The sequence below is a fragment of the Cherax quadricarinatus genome, chromosome 37 (genome assembly GCF_038502225.1).
Source record: "Cherax quadricarinatus isolate ZL_2023a chromosome 37, ASM3850222v1, whole genome shotgun sequence".
Taxonomy (NCBI): Eukaryota; Metazoa; Arthropoda; class Malacostraca; order Decapoda; family Parastacidae; genus Cherax; species Cherax quadricarinatus.
This window is the reverse complement of record NC_091328.1, coordinates 14605455-14621076: the sequence shown is the minus strand read 5'-3', so window position 1 is coordinate 14621076 and position 15622 is coordinate 14605455. Positions and strand designations below refer to the sequence as shown.

Here is a 15622-nt window from a genome sequence, read left to right as displayed (position 1 = left end):
GTACGTACTAGGATTAGTCTTCCTGAAATGCCCCGGCATGATAGTGGCTTTCTTTGTACTTATTAACCCTTTGAGGGTCGACAGGCCCTCTCCGAAACTCGTTCTCAGGGTCGGCCAAATTTAAAAAAAAAAAAAAATTCTCTTATGAAAAGATAGAGAATCTTTTCCCGATCATAAGGACACCAAAAGTTTGAAATTTGATGGAAAACTTATGGAATTATGCTCTCGCAAAGTTAGCGGTCTCGGCGATGTTTATGCATCGGCGATTTTGCCCACTTTGAGCCCCATTTTCGGCCAATTCCACTGTACTAGTCGACAAAAAACATGAATATTTCGCTAGAACTCCATTTTTTCTATCGAATGGGTGCAAGAAACCTCCCATTTATGAAATTCAACTATCCAGTACAGTGGTCAGAATTTAGCAATTTTGCCAATTTCACACAAATTTCAAAAAATGCTAATTTCCGAATAGGGTCCAGAATAAACAAGAAAGACATTCCTGGCACTAAAATGACATTTCCTCTGGTCATTAGTCACGTCTCAAGGCCCCTCTTATATTCTTTTGCTTTCCACTTGGAATTTTTATTCTCAAAAAATATAAGATTTACTGTTATGCAGACTACTGCATTAGTGTAAAAAATGGTATAAATATTATTGGCGCACTTGTGAAAGAATATTAGACTCACCAGTTGACGTGTATTGGACGCTTGGCACGATTTGTTTACTTTTGAAATTTGGTAAAAATCGAACATTTCTGCTACTTTGAGCTCAATTTCAAGGTACCTTTCATTGTAAAACCAGTCACAATCATCTCAATTTCTGTAATATGTCTTCCATTCTATAAAATGAGACCAAGAAAACTAGAATACAACAATAAATACCATACAAAAATACAGTGCAAAGTCGCTGTTTTATTCAAAAAAACGGTCAAAGTTTTTTCTCATTATGCACTGTGTGCTGCAGGATTTTTCTTAGAATGTGCACACTGACCACATAGACCCATTCTTTCATATGAAGGCCTACCAGCTTTCTCCCACTAGATTTGAGGACGCTAGAATTTAGGCGTACTAGTACATCAAAAACCCTGGGTCGTAAGCCGTACTAGTACGTCCGAAACCCTCAAAGGGTTAAACCCAGATTTGTAATTACACATTGTAACCTTTACAAAGAAATAAAATCTTTATATTTATCAGTTTCCCCAGGCTGATATAACTTTTAGCTGATTGATGTAGCTTAGAGCAGCTGGCATTTCTTCTCTTGGATAAGTAAATGTCAGAGAGCAGTCATCTGCATATGCATGGGATTCTGGGATGAGATGGTCATTGAAGTATACATTCCATAACAATGGACCAAGCATGCTTACCTTTGGAACACTTGCCTCAGTGAGATGTCTTGCTGACTCTGTCCCATCGAGAACTACACTTAGAGAGCTACCTTGAAGGTAATCACTGAGGAGACATATAGTAGAGCTTGCAATTCCTAGTTCTTGTAGTTTTGCTAAGAGTCTCTGGTGCCATACTGGGTCAAAAGCACCAGCAGTGTTCAGTGCTACTACACAGCTGACTTTAGATTCATCCAGTGACTGGTGCCACTTAGTGGAGAGGTTTAACAACAGATCAGCAGCAGAGAAACCTTTTCTGAAGCCATATTAGCAGTCACAAAGAAGTGAGTGATAGTTAAAAAACTGTCATTTGATGTGAGATTATTGTCTCGAGGATCTTGCCAACGATTGACAGAGGTGACACTGTCTGTAGTTGCTGATTTCTGCTTTGCTCTTCTTTTTGTGAAAGAGGACTACATTTCCCCCTTTCCACAGAGAAGGCCATTTACACTGCTAGGCAGTGCTGATAGATATGAGTTAGAGGTGCTACTAGCTGGTCTGCATATCTGCTCAGCATTCTTGGGCTCAACTTGTCTGGGCCCACAGCCTTTATTTGGTCCTGCAATTTAAGGAGATGCACCTCCTCCTGCCTTATTGTCACCACTGACAACTTTGACACAGTTCTTGCAGCTAGCCAAGGAGGGCCCCTTGTTGGATCAGGAACTTGCATGTTGGCAGCAAAGTGTCCAGTAAAGACGTCAGCTTTCTCTTGATTACTAGTAGAGGGGGTCCCATCCTGTCGATTTAGAGGTGGAATAAGTTAATCAGGCAGATAACCTTGTTTGTCCTTGACCAAGGACAACCAGGTTTTGGAGCCCATTCTTCCTGATGCCAGCTTTCTTATTGTGTCATCCTCCCATTTAGAGATGGCCCACTTTTGAACTTCACTCATTTGCCTACAGGCTTTCCTGTGCAGGTTCCTGTTATAAGTAGTGGGATGTCTCTTATACCTTCCCCAAGCCTTGTACTTAGCAGTAGCAGCCTCTACAATTAAAGCTGAACCAAGGCTGATCTGTATGCTTTGTCATATACTGCCAGTGAGGGATGTGTTCTTGTTGTAGATTATGGATGTGTGTCTTTTTCTTTCTTTCTCTCTTTTTCTTTCTATTTATCTTTCTCTCACATACAGTATATATGTGTGGGTGTGGGTGGGGGGTGGGGAATACCTGGAGAGGGTTTCGGGGATCAATGCCTCCACTGCCCGGTCTGTAGCCAGGCCCCGTGGTGGATGAGAGCCTGATCAACTAGGTTGTTACTGCTGGCTGCACACAAACTGACATATGAACCACAGCCCAGCTGGTTAGGTACTGACTTTAGGTGCCTGTCCAGCACCTCCTTGAAGACAGCCAGGGATCTATTTGTAATCTCCCTTATGTATGCTGGGAGGTTGGATATCCTATGACATCCTTATTTCTATTCCTCCACTCTTTTTCTTTCCTCTGCCTCCTGTGTACACTTTCTCTTGCCCCCACTCTTGGTTAATGGAGATACTATCTTCATAAAAATTCCATTTCTCCTGTGTATGGAATAGGCTTTCCAGAGAAATGACAGTTTCCTAGTGAGAGTAGCTCCAGTTATGCTGGAAGGAAACCTTTGAAGCTGCTGTAGTCAATAAATTCTTGCTGGAATGCTTGATATCCTCATTGCCTCACTGTGGTCTTCCATTTCAAGCTGACAGATTTCAACACCTTGTATGAGTGCCACCCTGTGTGATGGAATATAACAGCCAAACATAGCTAGCTTTTCTTCCCACTGTAATTATCATGTTGATGTATCCACTTTTTTTAAAATAACTGATAAGGCAAATGAGCACCATGAAGTCAGGTTTGAAGAAAGACAGGTCACACACAGGGTCATTAAATTGCTAGAGCAGTCCACATGTGAGGTCATTAAATTGTGACATCATGTCTGGTGAAGTCAGGTATTAGTGAGAGCAGGGGACATAGGGGGAAAAATAGATCCAACTAACATGTAAATTTTACTGTTTTGCTAAATGGTTTTGGAAGCAGCAGTAATCAACTTCACCATAAACATGGGAATGTACAGTAGAACCTCTGTATCTGCAGATTTGGTTTCCACAGTTTGCCATGGCCTGAAAAGTCATCACTACAAAAGTAGTGATGATAGAAGTTCTTCAAAGCTTAACCCTTAAATCTTAAATAGTCCAAACGTATATATATGTTTTTTCAACATCTGAAAGTATGTAAAAAAATGTAGATCTTCTTTTTTGTTTTACATTTGAAAACGTGTAAAAAAAACTTTTATCTACATTTTTTTTTGTTACATTTGAAAATATGTTAAAAAAAGTAGATCTACTTTTGTAGCACTACGAATTTGAACGTCGATTTGTTTAGACCGTTTAAGGGTTAAGAGAAGCTGTGAAGTGCTTTCCATTAGTGAAAAAGTGCTGATTCTCGACTTATTGTTTGTAATTTATCAATTAAACTTTTATCATGGGTACATGTATGTATGTAAATGAAAAACGACTTATATGTAGGGTTTGCTACTATCCACAGTTTTGGGTATCCACGGCAGGTCTTGGAACATATCCCCTGCAGATATCGGGGAGACTACTGTATATGTTGGTTGCACCTATTGCCCACATTTTCCACAATTCGTATAATAAGGATAATAAACCTGTCACCTTACCCCCACTCCCTGCACCCACTAATACCTGACCTCACCAGACTTGACCTCACCACTTAATGACTTTGAGTTTAGCACTTACCCTGAATATAATAATAATTTTACACTTTTATGTATAGGTGGTGCTGATTGGTGCTCGTGGAATGTTAGGAAGTGAACATCGTAGTTTGTGGTGTGTCTTCAAAACCTGGTGGACTACAAAAAATGTTTCTCCATACTCTCTCATCATGAACAACTATGCTGTTGCAGGTATGTATGATTGATGATTAATAATTTGTTGGTTTATATTGCAGTGTACCCTTCAGGGGAAGTACCTTTATGGTGATGAGGGGCTTTTGATGCAAGGAATTGGAGTTAGCTTCCATTTCCATGAATCAAACCTGATTAGCTTGCATTTACCAGGCATTGTATGGGCCCATGTGTGTGAGAGCAGGAGTTAGTGGGGGTAGGGGAAAGTGCAAGAGAAAAAGTAAAATCACAGTTGGTGCAATCAGTTTCTGTCAAAGTCAGAGAGTCTTCATCAAAGGCGAAATGCTTAGCAAGGAGCTTAGAGTTAGTGTGTTGGGATGGCAGAGATGTTGGAAATAAATTATGCGTGCCTGCTGATAGGCTGGACAATTTAATAAGAGATATTGAACTGACATTGCAGCCTGACAGTCCTCGCAGTGCAGTGCCGTTTTTTTTTCATGAGGTATCCATGAGCGAGGTGCATGTGGCTGAAACATAGACAGGAGAGTACAGTCTCCCAAACATAACTGCAGCTGGAAGATGGTCAGAAAATGAACGTTGTTTGGCAGAAAACAGTTTTGTAGTGGGCCAACTCAGACCTGCATTGTTTCCATCAGTTGCAAAGTTGTCAAGAGATTGCTGTAAAATAATCTGAGTAAGGAATACCCCAGTGGGAAACTGGGAGGTCATGAACAGCTGATCGAGTGGCTATGGCTGCTTGTTCATTACCTTGAACATACAGTTGTCCAGGAACCCAGCAAAAACTTATTTTTTTTGCATTTACTAGAAATGCAGTATAACCAAAGTTGAATGTGAAGGATGACAGGATGAGGCGAGTTGAATTTCTGGATAACCTGTAATGCACAGTAAGAATCCGTCAAAACTATGAATGACAAGGTAGATATCAACACATGCAAACAAAGTGGATATAGGAAAGCACAGGTTTGGTAATAGAGTTGTGGATGAGTGGAACAAACTCCCAAGTACTGTCATTGAAGCTAAAACCTTGTGTAGCTTTAAAAATAGGTTAGACAAATACATGAGTGGGTGTGGGTGGGTGAGAGTTGGATCTGACTGGTTTGCACTAGTGGGTCAGATGTGGGGCTCCATCCTAAACCTAGACCTAAATGGTCCAAACGTATATATATATGTTCTCTCGCGTAGCGCCCCGAATATTTTGAGAAAAAAAAAAAAGTTTTTTTTTTATAGGAAAAAAAAGCATGTGGTACCCAGGCATCCCCAATTTTTTTCATATGGCACACACTGAGTGCGCACACCCATTCTCTCATGTCTAGGCGACTCAGACCTATCATGCCAATGTTGAATGAATGACAGATGAAACGTATATATACGTTTGGGGCATTACGTGAGAAAACGTATATAGTATATGTTTGGACCGTTTAAGGGCTAAGTAGATGTGACTTGGACCTGACTGGCTTCAGCTAGTAGCTTGGGCCAAAGGTGACTTGGACTTGCCTTGCATAGGCCAGTAGGCATTCTGCAGTGCTCCTTTCGTATGTTCTTAAGTTATAGCAGGAAAGTGTACTTTTGCACATGGAAGTGGGGAAGAGCAAATATGAATACAGTCAGGATTTTCTAAGGAGGGAGAGAAAAGTAAGATGCAGGGTGAACATAGAGGGGAGGTAAATTAAGGAAAGCCATGGGAGAGTGAATACAGAGATGAAAGGGGATTCAACAAAGATGCCTTATTAACATCTGTTACTGTCCTATAAACAGAAGGATTGTGAGGGTCATGAGAATGGACAAAATAATGGAGACTGTGGACATCACACTGATTTTGCAAAGAAGGGGTGTTTGCCACTGCATAGAGGCTCTCAACTGGGGAAAAATGGAAAGCAGTGAGATATAAACATAACTTGTAATGATGAATGGGCTCAGGTTTAGAAAGAGTAATGTTGGAGGCTGAAGAATATAGGTGGTCATTGTAGTCTAGTTTAGATAAGAAGAGGGCAGAATGAAAGTGAAGACTGGTGAATCTATCAAGAGAGGTGGGCAAGAGTTTCAAGGACTATCATGTCTTGAAAAATGTTTGTTCCTGGTAGACAGATGCCTCCTTCTTTCAACAGACCAACCGTATCCCACCAAACAGATGCCTTATGTGTTCCAAATTTATTACAGTTTCATGATACTTATAATGGAATTCAGTCAAAAAGGACACCATAGTATGTAGATTTTTTTTTGAGGAATTCTACATATGCACCATTTACCTACTGTCATGAAACATTTTCAGGTAAAGATATCCAGGTGTTGCACACATGTTGAAATCCTCATCTTGTTGATACTGTACTGGAAGAATTTTCACAGGATCACCCAGTAGTAAATAATGTGACATATTTCCATGTTTTGAGGACTTTCACACTTGAAAAAGTGTGGAACTGACAGGAAAATGCCTAATTTGTTTAAAATTTATTACAATTTTATGACACTAACAAGAGAATTCAGACAAATAACTATGTAGATTTATTTTTGTAACATGTTTACTGTTTCCTACTAGGGCAGGGTGACCTGAAAAAGAAGAAACACTTTTATTATCACTCACTCCATCACTGTCTTACCAGAGGCATCATGATACTACAGTTAAAAAACTGCAATATATCTCCACCCCCCATCCCCTCCTTCAGAGTGCAGGCACTGTACTTTCCACCTCCAGGACTCAGATTTGGCTAACCAGTTTCCCTGAATCCCTTCATAAATATATATTACTTTGCTCACATTCCAACTGCATGTCAAGTCATTAAAAAACATTTGCCTTTCACTCACTAATATCCAACACACTCCCCTCAGGGAAGGTTCCTTGATGTTGGTGAGGGGCTCTTGATTTAGGGAATTGGATCTGTGCTCCAGTTCCCCAAATTAAGCCTGAATGCCTTCCACATTCCCCCCCAGGCGCTGTATAATCCTACGGGTTTAGCGCTTCCCCTTGATTATAATAATAATAATAATATCCAACACACTCAAGCACTCTTGTTGGAAGTCCAAGCTCCTCACACACAGAATCACCTTTAGCCCCCCTCCCTCCAACCTTTCCAAGGATGACCCCTACCCTACCTTCCTTTCACTGCAGATTATTTTTTTTTTAACGAATGGCCATATACCACCAAGGCAGGGTGGCCCAAAAAGAAAAACAAAAGTTTCTCTTTTTAAATTTAGTAATTTATATAGAAGGAGTTACTAGCTCCTTGTTCCCGTCATTTTCATCACCTCTTACGACACTCATGGCTTATGGAGGAAGAATTCTGTTCCACTTCCCCATGGAGAAAAGATTTATGCCAACAGTATTTGGTGTTTCCAGGCAGTCACCCATCCAAGTACGAACCAAACCCAATGTTGCTTAACTACGCTGGTTGGACGAGAAGTGGTGAGTTCAGTGTGGTATGGCCGTTGACACTACAGGTTTTTATGCAATCCAAATCGTTCTGTTTTGTTCCATCCTCTCTATATGTGTGAACCACCTTAACAACCCCTCCTCAGCCCTCTTGATAGTTTTAGTAACCCGTACCTCCTAATCTCCAGGCTAGATTTTCTGCATAATACTCGCACCACATTGATCTCAGACACGACATCTCTGCTGCATCCAACCTCCACCTTGCTGCAACATTCACAACCCATGTTTCACACCATTATAAGGGTGTTTGTACCACTGTACTCTCATATATTCCTTTCTTCAGAATCTCTCAAAAGTGCAGTGTCATCAGTAAAAAGCAACTCAGACAACTCTCACTTTATCTTGTAACCCAACACCTCTTCCCATTACCTGAGCATTCACTTCTATTACAACCCCATCTATAAATATATTGAACAACCTTGGTGACATTATACATCCCTGTCTAAGACCTACTTTTACTGGGAAATAATCTTCCTCTCTCCTACATTCTCTAACCTGAGCTTCACTATCCTTGTAAAAACTCTTAACTGCTTTCATTAACCTACCACCTATTTTATACACATGCAACATCTGCCACATTGTTTCCCTTTGCACCCTATCATATGCCTTTTCCAAATCCATAAATGAAACGAAAACCTCTGTATCCTTATCTAGATACTGTTCACTTATATGCTTCATTGTAAACAAATGTTACATTTTCTTGTTTTAAGGAGTATCACACCTTGAAACAATGGTAATATCGTAACATTTCTTTGTACATAGTGTTAGAAGATAAAAAAACGATCAATAAAAATAAGGAAAAATTATATATCAATTTAAAGTGAATATTTCAGTTGGGGCGATGGCTTGCAGTGCTTCTCTGCACATTTTGAGTATTAAAACACCTTGTAATGCAGATATTATTGTAACAAGAGTAATGTACATAGTGCTAGACACTGAAAAAATTGGTATAAATAAAATGTACTATGTACATTTATGCCTCTGTTACCAAAAAGTGATAATTTCTTCCTAATTTCAATCAAATTTTAAATCTTATACTGCAGTTTTGCAAAAAGCTAGTATAAGATTTAAAATTTTTTTTTTACAATTCCCAGTCTTTTTTTTTTTTATCTCTTTTTTCTCATTTTTTTACATAATATATGTAATCTTAAAATTATGTTATCATTACTCTAATTGTGCAATTGTTACAGGATTCAATTTGAACGAGCTACGAAAAAAAGACCCTGCAATTTTCCGTCAGACATGGGAAAAAATCTTGGAAATGATCAGAGTGGGAAAGTTGCAGCCATGCATTGATTCAGTGTGGCAATTTGATCAAATTGCAGAAGCATACAAGCAACTTGTTGAAAGGAAAAATATTGGTAAAGTAATTATTAGGCCATAAAATCCATTGCTTGTAGTATTTACACAGGTTTGTTGTATAACTTAAAAGTAATAGTAAAGAATCGAAAAACTGCATAAATTTAAAAAAAAAAAAATGTTCTTTTCATGTAATAGCCAAGTTAATGTTTAGAATTTTTGTGCTGTGCAAAACACTTGATTATTACAATTATCATTGTCACAAAAGTGCTAAACCTCTATGGGTCATTTGGAGGACTTGTGAAACAAACAGGTGAGTATAAGAAATATATTTTTAACATTGGCTGACTTCCACCAAGGTAAGATGACCAAAACTGTGAGGGAACATTCACCATGACTCATTTACTGTGTTTCCAGGAGCGTGCATATATCACTCATCCCTCATTAAGAGTGCAGGCATATAATCATATAACCACCACTGGTTATATGGTTTACAAAACCTCTAGACAAACGAGCTACATACACATTGTACCCTCCTCTCTTCCTTAATATATGATTGTGACTCCAGAATCAAGAGTATATGTTGATTTGTCAATATTGTTCATGTCTCTGGAACTTGCTAGAGGTTTGAGGAACAAGCAAGCTCATGTAAGCATCTTACATTGGAGTGTGTGGAGACAAGTAATTTTTAAGGCTTTGTGAGTGTGAGCTAGGTAGCATTTATGAAGGGATTCAGGGGAACTGGTTAGCTGGATTAGAGTCCTGAAGGTGGGAAGTGTAATGCTTATGCTCTGAAAAATGGAGTGGGGATGTTGCAATTCAGATGACCATCTGCAATGATATCATCATGCTTCTGGCAAGTAAGAGATTACATGAATAATGGTGAATGCATTTCCTCTTTTGGGTCACCCTACTTCGGTAGGAAATGGCTGGTGTGTTAAAAAGCATTACTGGATTTATTTGTGAAAAAATTACTAGGCTCAAGGCTGAAATTTTGACAAAGAAAAATTCTCACCATTTTAACACTTTTCCCTTGGTGAGAATCTAATTTGGAGATTCCTATTAATAATATGGGGAAGCATTGTGTAGCATTTGTTACACAGAAGAATGCTGTGTAACAGAAATTTCATATAATTTTTGTGGTATTATACATAAGCAGTTCGTGAACTACAGATGCATTCCGCATTTAGAATTCCTAGCATATTATTATTACAATCAAAACTAAGCACTAAGCCCACAAGGGATTCCTATTGTAACCTTTGGTATTCAAAATATTTTTTTATTTAATTAAAGTGCCTCATATGTGTAAATCTCATTTATATGGATATACAGGAACCTCTAATTTAAATTCTTTTATTGAGAACTTATATACAACTTTACATTTCATGGCATTTTAGAATGGTCAAAATTTATACAATATAAGGAAAAAAGGCAAAAAGCTACGGTAAATTACAAATATAGTACAGAAGCTGCAGTTTTGTTATTAATGCAGTAATTTAAATTTAAAAAGGTTAATGAACCCATGATGGGATATTGGTACCAATAACATCAATTAAAGGATGCCGAGTGGCTCTTTGCATGGATTGTCAGGTTGCCTTGACAGTCCACTATCTCTTGACTGAGTACTCGTTTGTCAGAGAACATGCCAGTCGAATTTCTAATGCCTTCTTTGATATTTTGACATACTACTTGCTTTTGCTGCCTTCTCTTTGGTGCAGATTCATTTTCATATCTTAACTGACACTGATTTTCTACATCAAGCCTCCCCCCTTGAATTTTTTACACCACATCTCTTCCCTGCCATCTCTCTTGCTTCTGCCCTGTTTTGTTAAATGACCTTTATGAGTTTAGCATTTTCCATAAACATAAAATATTACATCAAATTAAATTAGTATTACTGTACCCTAACTGAAAAATACACATGAAAAGCATGTGCAGCATATACAGTACATGCAATTGATTTGTAGTGTAACCCTTTTAGGGTTGGAACTCCTGATCTGAAGCTTCCTCTCGGAGAATTAAAAAAAAAAAATTTTTTTCTTAGGAAATGATAGGGAATATTTTTCTGAAGGTAATGAAACCAAAAGTATGTAATTTCATGGAAAACTTATGGAATTATGCTCTTGCAAAGTTAGCGGTCGGCAATATTTATGCATCAACGATTTTGTTGATTTTGACCATTTTGAGCCCTATTTTTGGCCAATTCCATTGTTTCAGTTGACCAAACTCATAGCTATTTCACTAGTATTCCTTCTATTCTATTGATTGAGTACAAGAAACTGCCCATTTACCTAATTCAACTACCTAATAAAGTGACCAGAAATTGGTAATTTGACCAGTTTAAAAAAATAAAAAAATAGCCAATTTAAAAATAGGGCCTAGAATAAACAATGTAGACATTCCTGGCACTAAAACAATGTTTCCTCTGTTCATTAGTCATATTCTCAGGTCTCCTATATTATGCTCCCTTTCCACTTTGAATTTTTATTCACACAAAAAATAAAAGATTTATTGTTATGCAGACTATTGCGGTATTGTAAAAATTGTATAAGTAATGTCAACGAATTTATGGATACATATTAGACCGACCAGTTGGACATGTATTGGATGAGTGACATAATTTGTGTACTCTGGATTATCGACAAAAATTGAATATTTCTGCATCTAGGCCCAAATTTATTGCTCACAACTCATCTTATTGAGCTGAGCTCATGCCAGAGAACTACAGGACCGGCTCAGGCTTCAAAACCGTAGTACAGTGGACCTCTGGTATTCAATGGCATCGATATATGTTAAATTCAGTATTTGATACATTTTAATGCCAAAATTTTGCCTCGCCGCTCGTTAAAAAACCTGCCACGTGTGATTCGTCCGGGACGCGTCCACATGAGTGCCAGTGTTTACAAGCCACCCAGTGTGCTCACATCTAAGCATACATTCGGTACATTCCATATTATCACAGTGTTTTTGGTGCTTGTTTCTGCAAAATAAGTCACCATGGGCCCCAAGAAAGCTTCTAGTGCCAACCCTGTGATAAAAAGGGTGAGAATTAGTATGGAAATTAAGAAAGATTTTGAAGGGTTTGGGGCTAACCCTGAGAAGCCTATGCCAGTTGTGGAATCCATTGTGCCTATTTCAGAAATTAAGGAAATGTGTGCAAAGTGGGTTGAAGTGCAAACCTTTATGGATGAAAATCACCCTAACACAGCTATTGCAAGCCGTGTTGGTGACTATTACAATGACAATGTTGTGCCCCATTTTAGACAAATCGTTAAGGAACGGGAGGTACAGAGGTCCATGGACAGATTTGTTGTGCGACAGAGGTCCAGTGACTCTCAAGCTGGTCCTAGTGGCATTAAAAGAAGAAGGGAAGTAACCCCAGAAAAGGACTTGCTACCTCAAGTCCTAATGGAAGGGGATTCCACTTCTAAACAATAAATAAGTTCGACACTCTCCCCTCCTCCCATCCCATCAATCATCACCAGATCTTCATTAAAGGTAAGTGTCATGTATTCTATTTTAGTTGATTACTACTAACTGTGCATGTCTTCTTCAGTTTGTGTGTATTAAACTTAATATTTCACGTGGTAAAACTTTTTTTTTCATGGTACTTTTGGGTGTCTTGCACGGATTAATTTGATTTCCATTATTTCTTATGGGGAAAATTAATTCGCCTTCCGATAATTTTGGCATACGATGAGCTCTCAGGAACGGATTAATATCGTATACCGGGGGTCCACTGTATTACAGGACTGATCCTCAATAATTTAATAAGAAAGTACACCTTTTATAGGGTTAGTGCTTCCTCATGAATATAATAATAATAATGAGTAGTGATAAGTTTTTGTATTGAATCTGAGAAACAATAATTCATATACAGTGGTCCCTCGCTTTTCGTAGTTTTCGGCAATCGTAAATTTCACCAATCATAGGGGTATTTTCGTATAAACATGGACTCACTTTTCATAGGTTGACTCGCGAATAGTAGTTCGTCCGGGACGTGTACACACGGTGTGAGCCAGGGAGGCCTCCCTACCCAGCCAGTCTGGCATTGTTTACCAGTGAGTGAAGGTCCCCTCAAGTGCTCCTACGAAATATTTCATAATATTCCACTCATTTTAGTGCTTGCAAGTACTAATTAAGCTACCATGGCTCCAAAGAAAGCTCTTAGTGCCAAGCCTGTGGTAAAGAAGGTGAGAAATATGTACAGTGAGAAAGTCTTGGGCCATTTTAGGGAAGTGTTAAAGAGACGCCAGAAACAGAGCTCTCTCCACAGTTACTTTGCGAGACAGGACTAGAGTGACTCTCAAGGTGGTCCTAGTGGCATTAAGAAACAGAGAAGAGAAGCAACCCCAGAGAAGCAATTGGTACCTGAGGTGTTGCTGGAAGGGGATTCCCCTTCCAAACTGTAAACAATCCAATCTCTCTCCTCCTCCAGTCTCCCATTCACTAAGAAGCATCTCCAATAAAGGTAAGTGTTATGCTGTTAATGTTTCATTAATCATTTCCCATTGTATTGTTTATGTACTACATGTATATTTCATGTAAAAAAATTTTGTTTTAATACTTCTGGGTGTCAGGAACGGATTAATTGTATTTACATTATTTCTTATGGGGAAAATTGATTCGCAAATCGAAAATTTAGTTTATAGTAGCTCCTCCAGGAACGGATTAATTACAAAAAACGAGGGACCACTGTATTTATTACATCGATTAAGTAACCAAGAACTTATGATTTCTTCATGAAATCATGAATATTACAAGATTGCTTCTATCACTTGTCATACCTTACCTAACTTGTTTGGTCGTAAAAAAAAAATGGGAAGTTACCATTATTGTCATTTAGGCTGTTCCCATCAGTACTTTTGTTAATCTTATTTTTATTATGTATAATGCATTTCAACAGCATGTGTAGAAAATCCAGAACAGAATGGGAATGATGAAGATGCTGGAATATGCCTCTGTGCTCAACAGTTTTTGACCCAGAATACAAAGTTGTATTGCTGACTGGATTGGTATTACAATCAAAGATAAGTGCTAAACCCACAAGGGTCATACAGCACTGCAGGGCGGGATGTACTAAAGATGAAATATGTGAAGCTCAGAGACCAGTGAGGGTTAGGAGTATGCAAGAGGCAGAGTTAACAAGGGTAGTGGGGAGTGCTAAAGGAAAATTAAATTCAAAGTTGGTGTAATAAAGCAGTTGCTAACAATAAGTCAGAGGGAGTCTGCATCAAAGGTGGGGCTATCAGCGAGGTCAGATAAAGTAAGTGCGTCAGGGCAGTGATGACACGGTAAGTAAATTCTGTATGGCCACTATTACAAAATGGTGAACTAACAAAGAAACTTGATAATTCTCTGAGTGGTGCTGAGCATTTCTCCTGAGGTACCAATGAGTAAGATGAGTGTGTGTGTGTTACATAAGCAGGAGAGAGTAGTCTCCTAAACATGACAGCATTAAGAGGATGACCAGAAATTCAAACAAGGTTTGACAGAATGCATAGTCCTTGTGGCTTAGCGCTTCTTTTTGATTATAATAATTGACAGAATGCAATTTATTGTGGACCAATTCAGGCCACCATTGTTGCCAACAATTGCAAAGTTGTCTAGAGATTACTGTAAAATAGTCTGAGAATGGAATACTCCTATTTGAAATGAGGGTCATGAATAGCTTACCATGCAGCAGTCTATCTTTATGTCAAGGGACCCAGCAGAAAAAGATGTCTGTGTTTACTAGAAGTGTGATGCAACCAAAGTTGTATACAAAGAACAATGGCATGAGTAGCATAAAAATTTTGGATAGCCTGTAAAATACTAAAGGAGTCTGAAACTATTGTGAATGTTGAGGTAGTCAGGGATGCAATACCTTTAGCCATGTTAGGTAAAAGGACACCAGTGCAACTAATGTGACATCTTATTGTGGCACTGTTTTGCTCTCCAGGAGCTTTATCAAGCCATAACAGCTTGATAAATCTCCTGGAGAGCAAAATGTTGCCACAATAAGATATCACATTAGTTGCACTTGTGTCCTTTACTTAACATATTGTCGGTAATTCTACCAACATTGTTACACCTATAACCTTCACGAGAAATGCACAGAACTCAGCTGTGAAAATGCTAGCTGAGTTTACTGTCTGGAAAACTGCTGCAAGCTCGATACTTTCAGAGGATTTAGAACTATCGGTGTATACTGTAATGACATCAGAATGAGATTGGAAATGATTAAAAAAAAAAAAAAAAAAAAAAAAAAAAGGGATCGATAAGCTATAATAGATAATTGAGCTTTCATACACAGAACTGGGGAAGAACAGACATGAATCATTGTAACTTCCAAAGGGGGAAGAGAAAAGTTAAATACTAGATGGACATAGAGGGGGGCTAAATAAAGGTAAGCCAAGAAAGAATGAATACGAAGATTATAAGCACTTAATAAAGAGGAGTGGCAATCAAACAAAGGACTTCCACTAACATCTGCTACCATCCTATATGTAGAAGGATCATGACGGTAACGAGATGAGACAAAATAATGGAGACAATGGGCATCACGCTGATCTTGCAAAGATGGAATGTTCACCTCTGTATATAGGCTCTCAACAGGGAAGGAACAAAAAAGCACCTAAACATAAACACAACTCTTGATGATGAATGGGACAACAGAGCAT

At 38.5% G+C, this 15622-nt stretch overlaps 1 protein-coding gene and 1 pseudogene across 1 annotated transcript in view; one reads left to right on the top strand and one right to left on the bottom strand.

Annotated features, from left to right (window-relative positions):
* LOC128703015 (synaptic vesicle membrane protein VAT-1 homolog) overlaps positions 1-15212 on the top strand; it is a 113084-nt gene extending 97872 nt beyond the window's left edge. Inside the window, exons 6-7 of the mRNA XM_053797566.2 lie at positions 4147-4276; positions 8852-15212. Coding sequence (XP_053653541.2) covers positions 4147-4276; positions 8852-9045 — 324 coding nt within the window. The 3' untranslated portion in view covers positions 9046-15212. The remainder of the gene's footprint in view (positions 1-4146; positions 4277-8851) is intronic.
* On the bottom strand, positions 7544-7662 carry LOC138853706 (5S ribosomal RNA; annotated as a pseudogene).
* Positions 15213-15622: the final 410 nt, after the last annotated feature.